This window comes from Penicillium alfredii (assembly GCF_028826965.1).
Source record: "Penicillium alfredii strain IBT 34128 chromosome Unknown utg000010l_segment0_segment0, whole genome shotgun sequence".
Classification (NCBI taxonomy): domain Eukaryota; kingdom Fungi; phylum Ascomycota; class Eurotiomycetes; order Eurotiales; family Aspergillaceae; genus Penicillium; species Penicillium alfredii.
In genome coordinates this window covers 264958-280342 of record NW_026622707.1, presented here as the reverse complement: position 1 = coordinate 280342, position 15385 = coordinate 264958, and the positions used below count along the sequence as shown (strand labels likewise).

Here is a 15385-nt window from a genome sequence, read left to right as displayed (position 1 = left end):
TCACCACTTTTACCGGTGTGATCTGGGGAAACAAGAAAGACTGAGACGGAGAGAGAGGGAGAGTTTTCGGCAAGACCTTAGACCTGAAGCCGATGGATCGAGAGACGCGAATCCTCACGGAACACGGCGTATCCGGTACATTTTGCAGCATTCCCCCGTCAATCTGGACCGGAATGGTAGATGTCTCTTTGGGTCTTTGTTCTTTTTATTGTGTTTTCAGCAGTGGAGTTTCGGCAGATGAGCCCGTCATTGCCTGTGCACGCTCTCGGTACGGATACAGTCATCGAATGGATTTTTCCATTTGCAGTAGTTCTTGTATTGCTGTAGAATCATTTAGGCTCTTGAGATATCGTTGCACAAAAAAAAAAAAAAAAAGTGCAACTCGAGTCCCAACAAGATGTATGCACTGCATGTAATGCATAACCCCCACGAGCGCATTCCAAGAATTCAACCAAACTCGGCTGCTTGGGATTCTGTCCTGAATGTAGAAATTCTTGCAATTTATCCTAAATATAATTAAGCATAATATACAAGTTACAACAAAGAGCCACGTACAAAGCCATCCGCTAGGCGCGAAAGCAGCGTCACGACGATCTCCACTTGGCCCAAAACCTGAAAATTACTAAACCCACCGCTTTGGTCTCTCTGCCATCTCGACTCTCCTATTCCCATCCTCCCCAGGTCGTCACTCTTGCCAATTCGACATTCCTCTCCCCCTTACCACCAGGGTCGTGACGAGAATCTCACCATGCCGTCGCCCTCCTCCCCCCGGGCAAGCGCAAGCGCAGCGCCTCCCATCTACCCGCTCATCCCCCCCAGTCCGCCTCGGCCGATCTCCAACCGTCATCGCGCGATGCGTCCGGCGAAGAAGGCGGCGAGGACTCGGCGGACCTCGCCAATGTGTCCGCGGCCAAGCACAAGAAGCAGCAACCTGCCGGGGATGCCGTTCCGCCGTCGAAACGCGCGCGCAAGAGCTCCGGAGACGCCAGCCACCACTCCGGGGAAACTGTCGCCCCCAACGGCGCCGCCAAGGAGGACCCCGGCGAACCATCTGAGACTACCGTCGCCAGCAGTGACATTGAGAATCGGCCTAGAAGCCGCCATGGCTTGCATCTTCAGCTGCCTGATGAGGAGTCGATGCCGCCGCCGGGTCGTGGGGGGTTACAGGACCCCGTGGGCTATCATACCAACCCGCCGCCGACTGGCCGGGCTGTTCGAGTGTATGCCGACGGAGTGTTTGACTTGTTCCATCTCGGGTACGTTTTTCCTTTTGTTTCTTCTTGGTTCGGCTAGTCTCAGCCATTCCTTTGATTTTTTTTTCTCTCCTTTGTACATTTTAATCCCCATCATTCCCACTTTCATTGCTGACCTTCCCAGTCATATGAGACAGCTTGAACAGGCCAAAAAGGCTTTCCCTGATGTGTACCTCATCGTTGGGGTGACCGGTGACGAGGAGACGCATCTGCGGAAAGGGTTGACGGTCCTGAGCGGCGCCGAGCGAGCGGAGACGATTCGACACTGCAAGTGGGTGGACGAGGTGATTCCCAACTGTCCGTGGGTGGTGACACCCGATTTCTTGGCCGAGCACCAGATCGACTACGTCGCCCACGACGATCTGCCGTACCAGGCGGCTGAGGGTGATGATATCTATGCTCCCATCAAGTCTGAGGGCAAGTTTTTGGTTACTCAGCGGACAGAAGGTGTCAGCACTACAGGGGTCATTACTCGGTATGTATCTCAATTTTCTTGGGTGGTGCGTGCACTGGCTAACTCTTGGGGATTCGGGTAGGATTGTTCGCGATTACGACCAGTACATTTCTCGTCAGTTCAAGCGAGGCGCATCTCGGCAAGAACTGAACGTGTCGTGGCTAAAGAAGAACGAGCTGGAGATCAAGCGCCATGTGACGGAAATCCGGGATAACATTCGCAACAACTGGACGATGACCGGGCAGGAGCTGGGTCGGGAATTGCGACAGATCTGGCAGAACAGCCGGCCGGGCAGCCCGGCACCCAGCACGCGGAACAGCATGGACTTTGGTAATGGTCGTGGACCCCTGGCAAGCCCAACCGGAGGCAGCAAGTCGCATCTGTCGCGCGTGGAGGCATTGAACCGACCCGACAGCCCGATGGGCTCACCCCGGAACGAAGATTTTGCGACCGGGTACAGTCTGGGCTTGATTGGAGGAGTGCGAGCATGGGTAAGTTCTAGGGATAACGAAAACAATACTATTGAGCAGCCGCTGACTTTTCACTTCAGATGATGCGCAGCCGCCAGTCCCTCCAAGAGCCCCCGAGCCACCCGCACTCGCCATCCGACGAGGACCCCGAGTCGGAGCAGGCCAATGGTTACGACGAAGAGTTCCGCGGGAGAGCAGAAAAGAAGGTACCTGCTTCGCAGTAGATAGGGTTTCGCAGCGGCATCGTCCAATTCACTTGCATTGGGTTCATGTCTTATATGTTGGGCTTGCTTCTTTTGTTTCCAAATTGCAGGCGATTTTCTTTGATCGGGTGTATTGGCGTGTCTTTTTCTTTTCTTTCTCCTTGTTGCCCCTAATATTCTGGCTCCGAATAAACCCATTCTCCCTCCTCTGCCCGGACTCTGTGTCTGTTTCTTCTTTTGCCAATTCTTTCCGGGGGTGTGTTTCTTGCTGTCGATCGTTGTGATCTCGGGAATAAGAGGCGAGCTCTCAATGGGCTCTCCAAATTGTGGTGGCTCCTACCGATATGCACCGGGTGGGATCTACGGATGGGGTATATATAGAGATGGCGTGTGGTTTCGGGTGTGTCGCTAGTGCCTGTGGTCACAGAATCCAAAATAGGCGGTCTATGCACGAGATGTAGTAGACGTAGTAGATGTAGATGTAGCAGAGTATAGTAAGTATAAATTTGTGGTCTTGCTTTTTCTAGCTCTAGGCTAATGCAAAGGAATAATGGGGTATCACAATATAAAGGGAATAGAAGAAGAAATGGAAGAAAGACCAAGATCAAGCCGCCGTAATGGCAAGCCGAGGACCTTTCCGAGGCGGCGCAGACTGGGACCGCAGATCCTCCAGCACACACAACTCGGGCAGCACCAGACCCTTGAGCTCCGGGACAGGGGAACCTCGCGGGGTGCACATGACAGCACGAAGATGGTCACGAAGCAGGGCAGCATCGCGACACAGATCAGGCTCGATGACATCCTTAGCAGGAAGATCACAGCGGGCAGTCACAGCAAGATCAAAGTGGCGCAGACCACGAACATTGAGAAGCGGGAAAAGCCAGGGGTCCTGTAGATGCAGCGGCAAGCGCTGGCCAGCAACCACGACGGCGCCGCCGCCCGCAACAGTGCCCGTAAAGCGGCCGAGATCCAGGCTCAGCCGCAGCTCCTGCAGAGCCGGCAGGGCAGCGAGACAGGCCCAGAAGCGGGCCCAGAGGGCATCGCTGTGCGTGTGGGCGTAGATCGAGCCCTTGTGGTCCTGTCCCGCCATCGGCTGCCACACGGGCATCCACTGGACGGTCAGGCGGCGTAGGGCGCGGCGGCCGCGCGGGCCGATGGCAGCGGCGAACGCCAGGAACGTGTGCAGGTCGTCGACGTCGAATACAGAGCTGCGGTACGGCAGTTCGGCCGTCTCGGCGTAGATGGCGCGGCAGGTGCGCAGCAGGCTGGCGCCGCTGTCGCTCAGCTGCTGTGGGAGATGTTCATGCGTGTGCGGGTACAGTAGTCGGTCCGAGTGGCCCGGCACCCGGCCGTCGTACACGCGCCAACGGGCCGGCGTCAGCGGGCAACAGTGTCGGTGTTGGGTTAGTGATAGTGTGGGTTGTGTGCAGCGCACATGCCGGATTTTGCCCTTGAGCTGCACTAGATGTACTGTGTCGTTCCCGAATACATATCCCCAGATCATCTGCCGGATCTCGGGTGGTAGGCGCTGCAGTAACCCGCATTCGGCCTGGTCGGCCATCGTTTCGGTGTAGGAGTCGACTGGAGGGTGGTCGGTGTCGAGGTCATTGTGTGGTGCGCAGATCTGTCGCTCTTGGATGAGGTCACGCACGGTATCTTGCCACCGTCGGCCAGTGGCATAGTAGTGCCAGATGGAGTAGGGGTCGCGGAGGACCCAAGCATCGAAGTGACGCATGTTTTCGAGGTGATCAATTGTCAATGAGTGTTCAGGCAATGCGAATTGCAATGTTAGATTGAATCAATGCATCAATGGGATGCATACAAGAACGATATCTGGGGAAGAGAGAAAAAATGGGGCGAGTGGGCTTTTTATGGAGCCCATCTGGAGAAGGGCGCTCCACTCCAACAATAAAATAACTTCAACTCGGGAATTTCCGGTCGGCAGCGTTCGGGTTGCGACGTTATGACGTCGCTTGCGATGGACGAAATCGTAGGAAAAGCGAGTGGCGCTGGAGCAGAGTCCTCCGGTGCATGTCTTGGGCACAGACCACTGTCTATACTGTTACTAGTTACTAGCTACTAGTTACCCATCTACTTACTGCCTTCTACTAGTCCTCCAGGTCTTAGTAGACTTGGCACATTCCAATTACACTCTTAAACTCAATGCACCCCGCATTCCCCCTCGTCGTCCTTGTAAGCCTCGCGATCGTCATGATCCTGCGCGGGCCGCCCCTCCTGCGCCACCGCCACATACATGGCACATCCCAGGATCAGCGCCGACCCCGCCCAGCTCACTGGCGACAGCGTGCTACCCCAGACCACCTTGTCGTAGAAGAACGCAAACAGCATCTGCGTGTATACCATCGCCGTCGCCCGGGACCCCTGGCCTGCCTTGCGAGACCCCTCGACGGGCGGCTCATACGCCAGGCCCGCGGTCAAGAGGTACTGCAATAAAAACCCACACACACCCAGCCCCGTCAGCAGCGCCCACTCGGTGCTGGTACTCGGCAGCCGGAACGGGATCGATGGCACGGCCGCCATCGCGATCAGCGAAATCACTGTCGTCGCGCTGGAGAAGTACGTCACCGACACGAGTGGGTGTGCACACCTCCCGATCATGCGAATGCACGTGTAGGCACCTGCGGCTCCGAACACACCCATAAAGGCTACTATTGTCGCCATGATGTGGTGGTACGAGTCCACGGCACCGGGGCTGTCCTCGGCATTAGCGGTCAGCGACAATGGCAATGACGGTGGTGGCACCACCCCCAGTACCGTGGCTGCAGTGGGCGACGGCCGCTTCTGGAATGGACGTGCGATCAGCACCACGCCCACGAGTGACACCACGCCGGCCAGCTGCTGGCGCCGCGAGAACGTCTCGCCGGGGATCAGGAACGAGCACGCGTAGCAGGTCAAGATCGGGGCGAGGAAGGTGATCACCGTTGCCTCGGACAGCGGCAGGTACTGAACCGAGTAGTACAGCCCGTAGACGCCCAGGAACCCGCTGACCGCGCGTGCCAGGAGAAGCCCGAGCACCGGCCGCGTCCCGAATGGCGCGGGGACGTGCGCGTACCACATGTAGAAGTAGCTGGCCACAGCCGTGATGGACATGCGGGCGAAAAGAACCTCGATCGAGAGTCAGTATTCACACACGCATAATATAGAAAATACCGGGTAGTTGATAAGAGGAATAGTAGCCTGCCTGGAACGGGTGCATAGAGCTATGGATCTCCAGCACTTGGGTCATGACATTCATCGATGCCGCAAATGCCTGCGCCAGCGTCACCAGCACCAGACCCTTGTACTGGACCCAGATGCCCCGCCAGCGGGCCTGCCAAGCATGGCGGGGTCGTGAAGCCTCCAGGTCCTCTTCGTCTGCGATATGCCGTGGCTCCGACTCATCGAGGTCGTTGCCGAGCCCAGCAGACTCCTCGATCGGCAGGGGCGCATCCGGGTCCTTATGGCGAGGATCTGGGATCCGAGTCTCGCGATTGGAGGGTAGATCCCCTGCAGTGGGCGAGGTCATTTATTCGTGACTCGAGAAACTCGAGGTGAAGTGTACTTTATAGGGGAAATGAAAAGAATTTAAGGGGAAAAAAAGTCGAAAGTATAAAAGTATAAAAGTATAAAAGAAACACAAAACGATCTGATATGCTTGAGAGAAGAAAGAAGAAAAAAAATCATCAGGTGGAGCCACGCTGACTAGGCACATCGCATGACCCAGCGTGACTCGTCTTCATGTTTTCTTTTCTTTTCTTTTCTTTTTTTTTTTTGCCTACAGCAAGAGAGCCAACGATGCGGGCTGGTTGCCTTGCTACGGCGGGGGTTCGGCTATGCAAGATAAACCCGAGGGACGCGATGACCCAGTTCCTTGAGATAAATACAGTGGAAATGCTAAAGAGCGCAAGGGCTACGCAAGTTCGTAGATCTATACAAAAACAAGAACGAAGGCTACTCTTCGCGTAGCCTTCTTCTTGTCCCTTTAGGGTCTAGAGAGTATAAATTAGATATAAAGAAAGAAAGAAAGATACGCTACTTTTATATATACTACTATAGAGCGTTAGTATCGTTTCCCTCTATCATATAATAGAGTATACTCTATGAGGCTAATATATACCATCAAAATAAAAGAATAGAAATAAGTTACTAGAAAATTAATTAAAAAAAATGTTTCAAAAGATGGGTTAAAGATAATATTTAAGAATAAAATTAGCATAAGAAAATATATGAAAGAAAAAGGGAGAGAACTCCATGTTTTGATACAGAAAGATTGCAGGTGGAATGTGGATGTATCTATACAAATGTAAAGGTATCACCGCCCTTCTCGCGCATCATATTCCCGATCCGCGATGTCCCCACCACTCGCTCGAGCTTCAATGCATCCCACTTGGAAAACAGCGCCCGCACGCCGCCTTCGGCTGCCTCCACCACGGCTGCCGGATCCAGGCCGAGGAATCCCACGAGCTCTCGGTAAAACACCGGGTTCTCCGGGAGGCCATACATCACAACGCGTCGCACGCCTCGGATCGGATAGCGTCGGAAATGGTGCGCACGCTCGGTGTACAGCAGCACCGAATGACGGCCTGTCATGAAATGGCTGCGGGCACGCGCCACATCCCGTGCCTCGGTGTATTCCGAGACGGCTCCAAACGAGACGTTGGTGGTCTGCGCCGACGTGGCAAAGTGGTTGCGCACGCGCACAAAGTCCAGATAGGATGGGATGAAGATCAGTGTGCCGCCACCGTCTTTGCCGCGGCCGGCGATGTTGCGCACCAAAGTCGAGAGAATGGTGGTCGTGAAGTGTTTGAACCGCGCGTCTGGGTCCTTGGCAGGCGACAGGCTGTCGATCCGGGAGAATGTCTGCTTGACCGAGACCGGCAACGGTAGCTCTGTGATTGCACCCGCATACGGCGGCGTCATCTTCACTCGTCCGGAGATGTTCTGCATGTGTGACGAGAACAGCGAGTTGATCTCGGGCGTGAGATAGGATGCCAGAACGATGGTCTGCCGGATTTGTCGCGCCTGATTGTCCAAGTACCAGTTGCGCACACGGCTGAAATCGCACCCGTGTGCTTCCTTAGGCTGTAAGTTCAGATGCTGGAAGATGTAGTCGACGTGGTCCCAGTTCTGCATGAGAAGCGCGTCTGCGTGGTCTACGACCACGACCTCGATTGAAGACAGGAAGTCATAGTCTCGCTTTTTGGCACTGTTTGCACATGTTAGCTTCTGCCAGGATTTCGGGCACATCGCATAAAGATGCAGGAAAAGAACCTACTCGGCTTGGTCCATGATTGTCCGCAGACCGAGAGGACTCGCTAGAATGATATCGGAATTGTAGAACTGCGAGAAGTACTTGACCGTCTTGCGGGTAAACTTCAGCCCCAACCGGAACATGTCATCGTCGTTGCCGCCAAACAGCTCCCGGAAGTCTTCGGTTTTATTCTCCCATGCGTCCTTGGGCCCCGAGAATGCATCGACAAAGCGCTTTTTGTTTTCTTGTTGTTCAGGCTGGTAGAATCGAGTGATGGCATCGACAGCGCGCACACATGCCTGCCGCGTGGGTAGAATGTAAAGCACCTTGGGCCGGGTGAACCCTTGATCGCGGCATTCGATATCGGTGTCTGGGTCCTTGGCCAGACGAGCGTTGTTTTTGAGCACTTGGTCTCGGGTTTTCACCACATGGTTGACAGTGTGCAGGGCCAGAAGATCGCGCATGGTGTCGGCGGTGGAGGGCGTTCGGGATCCATAAAGAACATCTTGATAGTCAAACACATATGATGCTAGATGCTGGGCCTGGCCGGTAATGGTGGGCAGGAGCTCGGTGGCACGAGGCTTCAACTTGTTTTTGATCTGTAGAAATACCCATGGTTAGTCACGACCGGTGCACCATGGGATAAACAAACTGACTTTGAGAGGGACAGTGCTCTTCATCGCGGGCAGGAAAGATGCACTCCCGGTTTCTGTCCCGTCGGGGGTTGTATGCACTAGTCGAAGTCCATCTTGCTCCTTTTTTGCAGAGGCCCATTTTTTTGATCGGGCCGACTCTACCTTAATGACCAGATCGGCCAATCCCTCGGAGATATTGAAGTGCTTTTCGAAAGGACCGACCGCGTCATCGTCGTCAACATCCTGGGCATCCTCTTCGTCATCCGAAGGTGTCTGGGCTTGCAGATCGTTATCGTGTTCCAAATCATCCGACGGGTCAACCGTAGACTGGATTTCTTCCGAGTTCCCTTCGTTAGCGACCTTTCTCCTCTTCCGGGCTGGTCCTTTGGAGTCTGAGTTGGCGTGGAGTAGTTCGAGTAGTTCATTGTAAGGACGCCCGGTACTTTGGTCTTCCTCGTCACTGCTGGAAGATCCCTCATCCAACGGGATGTCTTCGCCCATGTTCTCGTCCAATTGATTGCTGGCCGCATCTTCTTCGGCAGACGACGGGTCTGATCTGCATGGATGTTAGCTTGTGGCTCTGAGCCAGGCCGGTGTACTCACTCAATTTCCTGCAGGCGCGAGGTGGCAAAGGCATTGCGACCAGGAGGACGTCGGCCGCGACCTCTGGGGGCTCTCCCTCGTGGAGGCATAGTGATTGGGATAATTTGAAGAGGTACGAGAACGAAAAGAAGAAAAGGGCAGCTTATCTTATCTTAGCGCGAAAAATCCCACACAAAGAGAGAATCGGAACAATCAGAGCGGCTCCGCTTTTTAAAGGAAAAATTGTCCCTCCGAGTGAGTCTCCGTCTGAGTTTGGAGAGCGTCTCTTCCCTTACTGCACCTCATCCCACCATGGCCGAAGACTCCTTCCTACACCTCGCTCGCCCGCTGGGCCCCGTCAGCGTGGCGACCGCCCCGACCACTGCCCCTCTGAATGTGGTCATCCAGCCCCAGGTATGTCCCCCAGGGCTAGAAATCCTGGAGGGGCACCTGCTGATTTTCTCTCTAGGCTATCTTCTCGGTCCTGGACCACTCGCTCCGCCGCAACGCCGACCAGGAACGCGTGATCGGTACGCTGCTTGGAACCCGAACCGAAGATGGAAGTGAGGTCGAAGTGCGATCGGCTTTTGCCGTGGGCCATTCCGAGGCCGAGGACCAGGTCGAGGTCGACATGGAGTACCACAAGCAGATGTTGGCCCTGCATCTGAAGGCCAACCCCCGTGAAGTGCTGGTTGGTTGGTATGCTACCGCGTCCGAACTCAACACCTTCTCCGCCTTGATCCAGAACTTCTACAGCGGCCAGGGCGATGGGACATGGCCCTACCCGGCAGTGCACCTGACGGTGTCTACTGAGGCCGGCAAGGACCTGGAGACCCGCGCCTACATCTCGTCCCCCGTCGGTGTGACGGCCGAGCGTGCTGCGGACAGCGCTGCCTTCATCCCTGTTCCGTATGAGCTTCGATACGGCGAGGCCGACAAGAGCGGTCTTGAGACCATTGCCAATGCCAAGGACACCGAACACCGGTCTAGCAGCGTCATTACGGATGTCGAGGCTCTGGAGCGTGCTATTGAGGAGGTTCTGGCTATGATTGACCGCGTCTCGCGGTACGTCGAGTCCGTCATCGACGAGGAGGCCCCCGCCTCCACGGCAATGGGCCAGTTCCTGTTGAACGCTTTGGCTCTGGCCCCTAAGGTGGAGCCGGCTGACATTGAGCGGGACTTGTATGTTTGCCTTTCCCACCCCCCTTCTTTCCATGGATTTGGCTCCTTTTTATCTCTTTCTCTCACTGACCCTTTTCGCAGCAACAACCACATCCAGGATGTCCTGGTGGTGTCTTACTTGGCCAACACCATTCGCACACAGATGGAGCTGTCTAACCGACTAGCAACCGCCCAGCTCACTTTGGGTGGTGGTGAGTCTGGTGCCGCGGCAGGCGAGGGCGGCCAGCGTGGCCAGCGCGGCGGCAAGGGTGGTCGTCAGCGCCCTCAGGAGCGCGGTGCTACTGAGGAAGCCCGTGCATAGAAGGATTCCTCTACGATGATGCGTTAATGTGACCTGTTCTCGTGGCAATACACCTTGACCGTTGATGTTTCTCATGTCTCGTTTCCCTGTACCGACATCCTTTGGGCTTTTTCTTCTTTTTTGTTTTGCTCCCACCCTTTCTTTATTTCCTCTTTTTATTATTCTCTTGCGAGACAAGAAACCTACGGCCTTTCACCGCCTTGTGTCTTCCATGGGTTCGGTCTGTCTTGACACTCCGAGCACAGCACCAGGGGCGTATCGGGAATTATCTGGCTTCACGCAGGAGGGGTGGAGAGGAGGTGGACCGCAGTATAGCAGGCTTGGGAGTGAAAGAGTGTCTGCAAAAGACCCGAGTCCCAGAACACTCGGGCCCCGGTTTCACGAAGTCGCATCTTATATGTGCGCGGCGTTTTCAGTCATGATGAAATGGACATAAAAAGTTCTAGAACTATGAGGTTTCGTACGAGCTTAGGGACTTCGAGGTGTAGTATGAGAAGGGGGTTTTAAAATAACTCCATGTATTTCCTTGTATGATCAACGGGTATTTAGTGTCCTTGAGAAATGCAACTTGAAATGATCTGATGTCCTTGCCATAGCCCTGCTATGCCTGACCAGACCAGAAAGAATCCACCCAACGCCAATAACCATGATTTTGAACCCGCCCAGCGCCAGAAGAAAAAAGAAAATTGAAAAAAAAATAAGAGAAAGAAAACGAAAGGCCCCTTTCCATGCAAGTACCAGAAGCAAAGGAAAAGATTCACCCAATGGTCTTTCTCTTCTTCGGAACCGACTCCTCAGTAGCATCGGAACCCCTTCTCGGAGCAGCACTTCTCTTCCCTTTGCCCTTGCCCTTCTTCCCCGAGACAGAGCCAGCAGCAGGGTCCACACTTTCTGCCAGCTCTCCCAACGCAGCAGCACCCTTTTTGCCTGCTTCCTTGGCCACTTGATCATCATTCTGGTCAAAGGCCTTGCGTGCCTCCTTCAGCTCGCGCTCCATGCGCAATAACTCTTGCACACGGCCGAGCTTGTTCGGGTCGCGTCGCAGCGCAAACCGGAAATCGTCGACCTTGATCTTCTGTCGTCGGGCATGATGCGCGACCTGTGCCGCGCCATGGCAAAGTTCCAAGATGAAGTCGGTGACGATCTCGTCGAGGACGCGCACGGTTTCGGGGAGGGGCTCTGAGGGGAAAGAGGGATGAGGACTGGGGTCACCATAGGCGAGGAGGAGGAGGCGGACTTGTTGGGGGATAGAATGTCAGCTTCTTCTTGTATATCAGTAGGAAAGCTTAGATCCTCCTTTTTACGTACGCTCAGAAGAAAAGTTCATCTGGCCCTTGTGCCTAGCGGCACGGGCTCGTGGCTCCGCCATCTTGGACTTGGGTTGGGCTTTTTTGACTTGAGAAGTCGAGTCGGATGGAGATGGCGCGGACGCAGTCTGTAGAGTTGTTTGCGGAGTTGTTTGCGGAGTGGTTTTCGGAGTGGTCTGCGGAATGTACGCGGGTTCGTAGCCCACGCGGACCAGCTCTGTTTCTTTGGGACTAAAGGGCCACAGAGGAGCGAGACCGGGGGGAAGATGTCCCGTGGGTTGACGTGACGAAGAAGCTGGGTTGGCAGAGCAGAACGAAGACGAGAACGATCGAGTTGACTGGCGATGGGCCAGCTGGCCCGTGCGTTTGGTGCGTTTGGCGGACATCGTGGGCAGAACCCTCCCCTCGACAGTGGCAACCGCGGAGCTTCGCTGTCTTCTGTTGCCCCGTTGTTTCTTGGATTCTTGCGACGGGCAAGGTCGGGTTCAAGATGGTAAGTGCGAAATTGACTGGCGCAGTGATGCGAGGAGATACCTTGGCTTCTCAGCAGTGTACTCGACAAGTGGACGCGACAGATCAACGTCACTGACAAGACATACCTAGTCGGCCCTGTTCAACTTCCAATCGCTGCTGCTGGTGTTCCTTCTCATAATATGCACCAGCGCCTATGCACACTCAATTATGCCCGGAATCATGGATCGCAATCAACATGGGTATGCACTCCTTCCTTGATCCGGTCACAGTGAGGAACAAAGTGCGGCGGGGATGACTGGACTGACTGGCCCAGGTTCTTCGGGATCTTCTGGAAATGCGCTCGGGTGGGAGAACGACTAAGCCCATATGTGAGCATATGCTGTGTCCTGATGGCGGTAAGGCTTCTCGACAGTCCTAGTGAGAAAGATGAGACTCACTGTTTGCCAGGGTTCGATCTTCTTCGGTGGTTAAGCGCTTAGGCTTGACTCTCTCCGGTACTCTGAGTGATTGAAGGAGAAAAGAAAGATGGGGGCCGATACTCTGAGATCTAAGGGATCGTGGGGGTGCGGACAACCACGCCCTTCGTCCTCATGCGCGATGAGTTATTCAAGGGAACAGTTCATGATTGTATGTATAGTACACGAGAGCCAACTTCACAGACATCAAGGATCAAAAGAAATGCAAAACTCGGTTTTAGATTATACATGCGCGCTCTATCAAAACAGGGGTATCGTATCTCACAGCTTGGGTTTGATGTTCTTCTCCATTCGTTGCAAACCAAGGTCCACCAGCTGATCACGGTTCTTTTGATCGTTGCGGACAACGGACTCGGGTGCAGACTGTGGTAGAGAAGTAGCTTGCTGCCGCGCGGTCTCGGGGTGTTTCTGGTCCATCTCATCAATGGCCACCCAGAGACGCTCCGGATCGCGGAGGTAGCGCAGGCTCTTCATTGTGTACGGGTCGATGGCGAAGCCGTGCTGTTCCATGGCCTTGATTGCGGAGGCGGTCTCGGGGATGTTCTGCGCGTTGGCGTACCCGTTGACGATGATGTTCCAAGTCACGTCGTTGTACTCCATGTTGTACTTGGCCATCATCTGCTTGATTTTCTCGGCAGCAAGAGGATGCTTGTGGAAAGTAAACGCACTTAGAAGGATGGTCCAAGTGCGGACGGTGGGCTTAGCATGCACCACAGACGACCCAGACGGGATATTTGCTGAGCTGGACAACATGTCTTCGACCAAGCGCACGCTAGACCGCATCCCACGAGGATTGCTGCGGAAGGCGATGAGAAATTCATTATAGGTATGGTCGGTTTCGGCGAGAGGGGCTATGGACGGGTGTCCTTGCAACACGAGCTCACGAAATTTGATGTAGATGCGCTGCACGTTCGAGAAGTTTTTCTGGCAGCGGAAGTAGGTCGCGATCATAATATACAATGCAACAGGTGATGGAGGCGTGTTGTTTTTGCTCACAGGAGGGGTATAGTTGGAGGGGACAATGAGAAGCTCTTTGAGGGGGGTGAGGTCGTGGAATCGGTTGTACATGTCGAGCATCGAGTAGAAAACGCCTCGAGCATCGGCATCGGTATCCATGTGCTTGGCAGTGAAAACGTAATGGGCGTGGAAGATCTTGCTGGCGATGTATGGGTTTTCTCGTAGCTCCGCCTGTGAGTCAACCTCTTGGACCAAAGAGTCGACTCGCCCCCGGTCTCCGCGCGACACTGCATCGGTGAGAAGGGTCAGGTAGGTGTAGGAGTCAAGGACGTGGCCATGGCGTTTCATAAACTGAAGCATATCCGCCCCCAGTTGGGGGTCCCCGGTTTTGAAAGAGTTGGAGAGCACGACGTTCATCATGTCCCTATCCGGCCGAACACCCATCGTGAGCAGTCGAGGCAAGATCCGAAAATTGCGTCCACCGGCAGTATCCTGTACGGTATCCAGGGTCAAGAGCTTGCAACAATGTCGCAGCACTCCTTCGGACTGCATAGTGAACCCGGGTTCCTTGAGCCTGGGAATATACTCGAGGGCCTTCAATGCTCGTTCCACATCTCGAAGTTCCGTAAACCGGTACATGAAACAGAGTGCCGTTTCTGCTGACAATTCCGTAGACCTTTCCATCGCTATTCGGAGGGCCAGGGAGATGCCTTCATGGCTTGACCTGCGAATATAGAGTCGCACACCCTTTTGGGGAAGGGACAATATGGGCCAGTCTTTCGGATGCAAGCAGGATTCAATGGCCGATTGATAGGTGTGGGTGCCACTCTGCCAATTCTGAAGCCGGTCTTCGTAGTGGAACCTATCCAGGTAGAGAAGACATTCCGCAACCATGGAGAAGTCCGGCTTTTCTTGGCCAGAAGTTGTCACAAGTAAAAACTCGAGGGTCAGCTCCGGTTCGTTTTGCAATAGCCAAATAGCCAGACGCTGCCAGATCGATGCTCTCATGGGCCGGGCCATCTTCTCCCATGATTCTCGAAATCTCCCTTGACAGTCGGCACGTATTTCTTCCAGCAAAGCAAGCCCTTTATCCTTCAATGCCGGCAGCGCTGCCTTATTCTGCACTTCGCGTTGATACGCTTTTGCCTTGTAAATCGACGCGTAGGCGGCTTTCCATTGGCGGAGTCCCAGTTCACGCGAGTATATTGAATTCAACCGAATCACGGTCGCCAAGTATACCGATCTGCGGTTGAAATACCGGTTTTGAGATCGAATCTCCCCGTTGATCCGACGGCTCGCGTAGTGGGCAAGATTGGGCGCAAGACCTTGAGATAGGATGATTTTCCTCACTTTCGTCTTGGACAGCAGCGGCGTGTTCGGTTTTCGAGGGCGACCAGAGCGCGACCGTAACGGAGTGTATGAGATGGATTTTTCGCCATTGCCCTGACTGGCTTGAGACCGATTTGATTGTTGGCGGGTGTCTGCGTTCTGTGGCCTCCTGCGTGATGTTTGTTGGGTTGCGACTGGACTTTCAAACGAACTGCGGTTGAATCCCTGTCGAGAGGGAGATGTAGGACCATGATCTACCATCCCAGGCTCTCTAATCACTGGTGCATCATAAGTCGACACATGTCGCACTGCGTATCCAGACCTCGGTGTCGAGCCCCCATACCGATTTGGATTTCGGCATTGCGACGACAGCGCATTGAGGCGAAGCCGGAGGAGCTGGTGTGGGCACAGAAACATTCAGGATTCTGTAATTGCACACATTGAACGAGAAAAGAGAGAAAAGAATGCCAGGGATTCTCAGCACTGGAAGGATGCAAACGCAAGTATGGTC

The 15385-nt window shown here is 54.4% G+C and overlaps 8 protein-coding genes across 8 annotated transcripts; 3 read left to right on the top strand and 5 right to left on the bottom strand.

Moving 5' to 3' along the window:
• Window positions 1-92: 92 nt before the first annotated feature.
• On the top strand, window positions 93-2383 carry NUU61_007640 (choline-phosphate cytidylyltransferase; the record flags this gene model as incomplete). The annotated part of the gene is made up of 5 exons (XM_056658165.1): window positions 93-135; window positions 740-1256; window positions 1378-1728; window positions 1790-2198; window positions 2258-2383. Coding segments are annotated over 5 exons (1446 nt in total), but the record flags the coding sequence as incomplete, so codon positions are not given.
• Window positions 2384-2984: 601 nt separating this feature from the next.
• Window positions 2985-4115, bottom strand: NUU61_007639 (uncharacterized protein; the record flags this gene model as incomplete). Its single annotated transcript, XM_056658164.1, has 1 exon — window positions 2985-4115. One exon carries the CDS (start codon window positions 4113-4115, stop codon window positions 2985-2987), a length of 1131 nt encoding a protein of 376 aa, XP_056508457.1.
• A 425-nt stretch (window positions 4116-4540) lies between these two features.
• Window positions 4541-5906, bottom strand: NUU61_007638 (DMT family transporter; the record flags this gene model as incomplete). Its single annotated transcript, XM_056658163.1, has 2 exons — window positions 4541-5506; window positions 5532-5906. 2 exons carry the CDS (start codon window positions 5904-5906, stop codon window positions 4541-4543), a joined length of 1341 nt encoding a protein of 446 aa, XP_056508456.1.
• Window positions 5907-6673: 767 nt separating this feature from the next.
• Window positions 6674-8958, bottom strand: NUU61_007637 (UTP25 family protein; the record flags this gene model as incomplete). The annotated part of the gene is made up of 4 exons (XM_056658162.1): window positions 6674-7586; window positions 7656-8230; window positions 8288-8822; window positions 8870-8958. 4 exons carry the CDS (start codon window positions 8956-8958, stop codon window positions 6674-6676), a joined length of 2112 nt encoding a protein of 703 aa, XP_056508455.1.
• Window positions 8959-9160: 202 nt separating this feature from the next.
• Window positions 9161-10331, top strand: NUU61_007636 (eukaryotic translation initiation factor 3 subunit F; the record flags this gene model as incomplete). Its single annotated transcript, XM_056658161.1, has 3 exons — window positions 9161-9262; window positions 9318-10030; window positions 10112-10331. 3 exons carry the CDS (start codon window positions 9161-9163, stop codon window positions 10329-10331), a joined length of 1035 nt encoding a protein of 344 aa, XP_056508454.1.
• Window positions 10332-11088: 757 nt separating this feature from the next.
• NUU61_007635 (putative transcription initiation factor TFIID subunit 13) lies at window positions 11089-12024 on the bottom strand (the record flags this gene model as incomplete). The annotated part of the gene is made up of 2 exons (XM_056658160.1): window positions 11089-11567; window positions 11640-12024. 2 exons carry the CDS (start codon window positions 12022-12024, stop codon window positions 11089-11091), a joined length of 864 nt encoding a protein of 287 aa, XP_056508453.1.
• On the top strand, window positions 11983-12583 carry NUU61_007634 (uncharacterized protein; the record flags this gene model as incomplete). Its single annotated transcript, XM_056658159.1, has 3 exons — window positions 11983-12131; window positions 12189-12351; window positions 12560-12583. The coding sequence occupies 3 exons, from the start codon at window positions 11983-11985 to the stop codon at window positions 12581-12583; spliced, it is 336 nt and encodes a 111-aa protein (XP_056508452.1).
• Window positions 12584-12849: 266 nt separating this feature from the next.
• On the bottom strand, window positions 12850-15251 carry NUU61_007633 (pentatricopeptide repeat protein; the record flags this gene model as incomplete). The annotated part of the gene is made up of 2 exons (XM_056658158.1): window positions 12850-15152; window positions 15218-15251. The coding sequence occupies 2 exons, from the start codon at window positions 15249-15251 to the stop codon at window positions 12850-12852; spliced, it is 2337 nt and encodes a 778-aa protein (XP_056508451.1).
• Window positions 15252-15385: the final 134 nt, after the last annotated feature.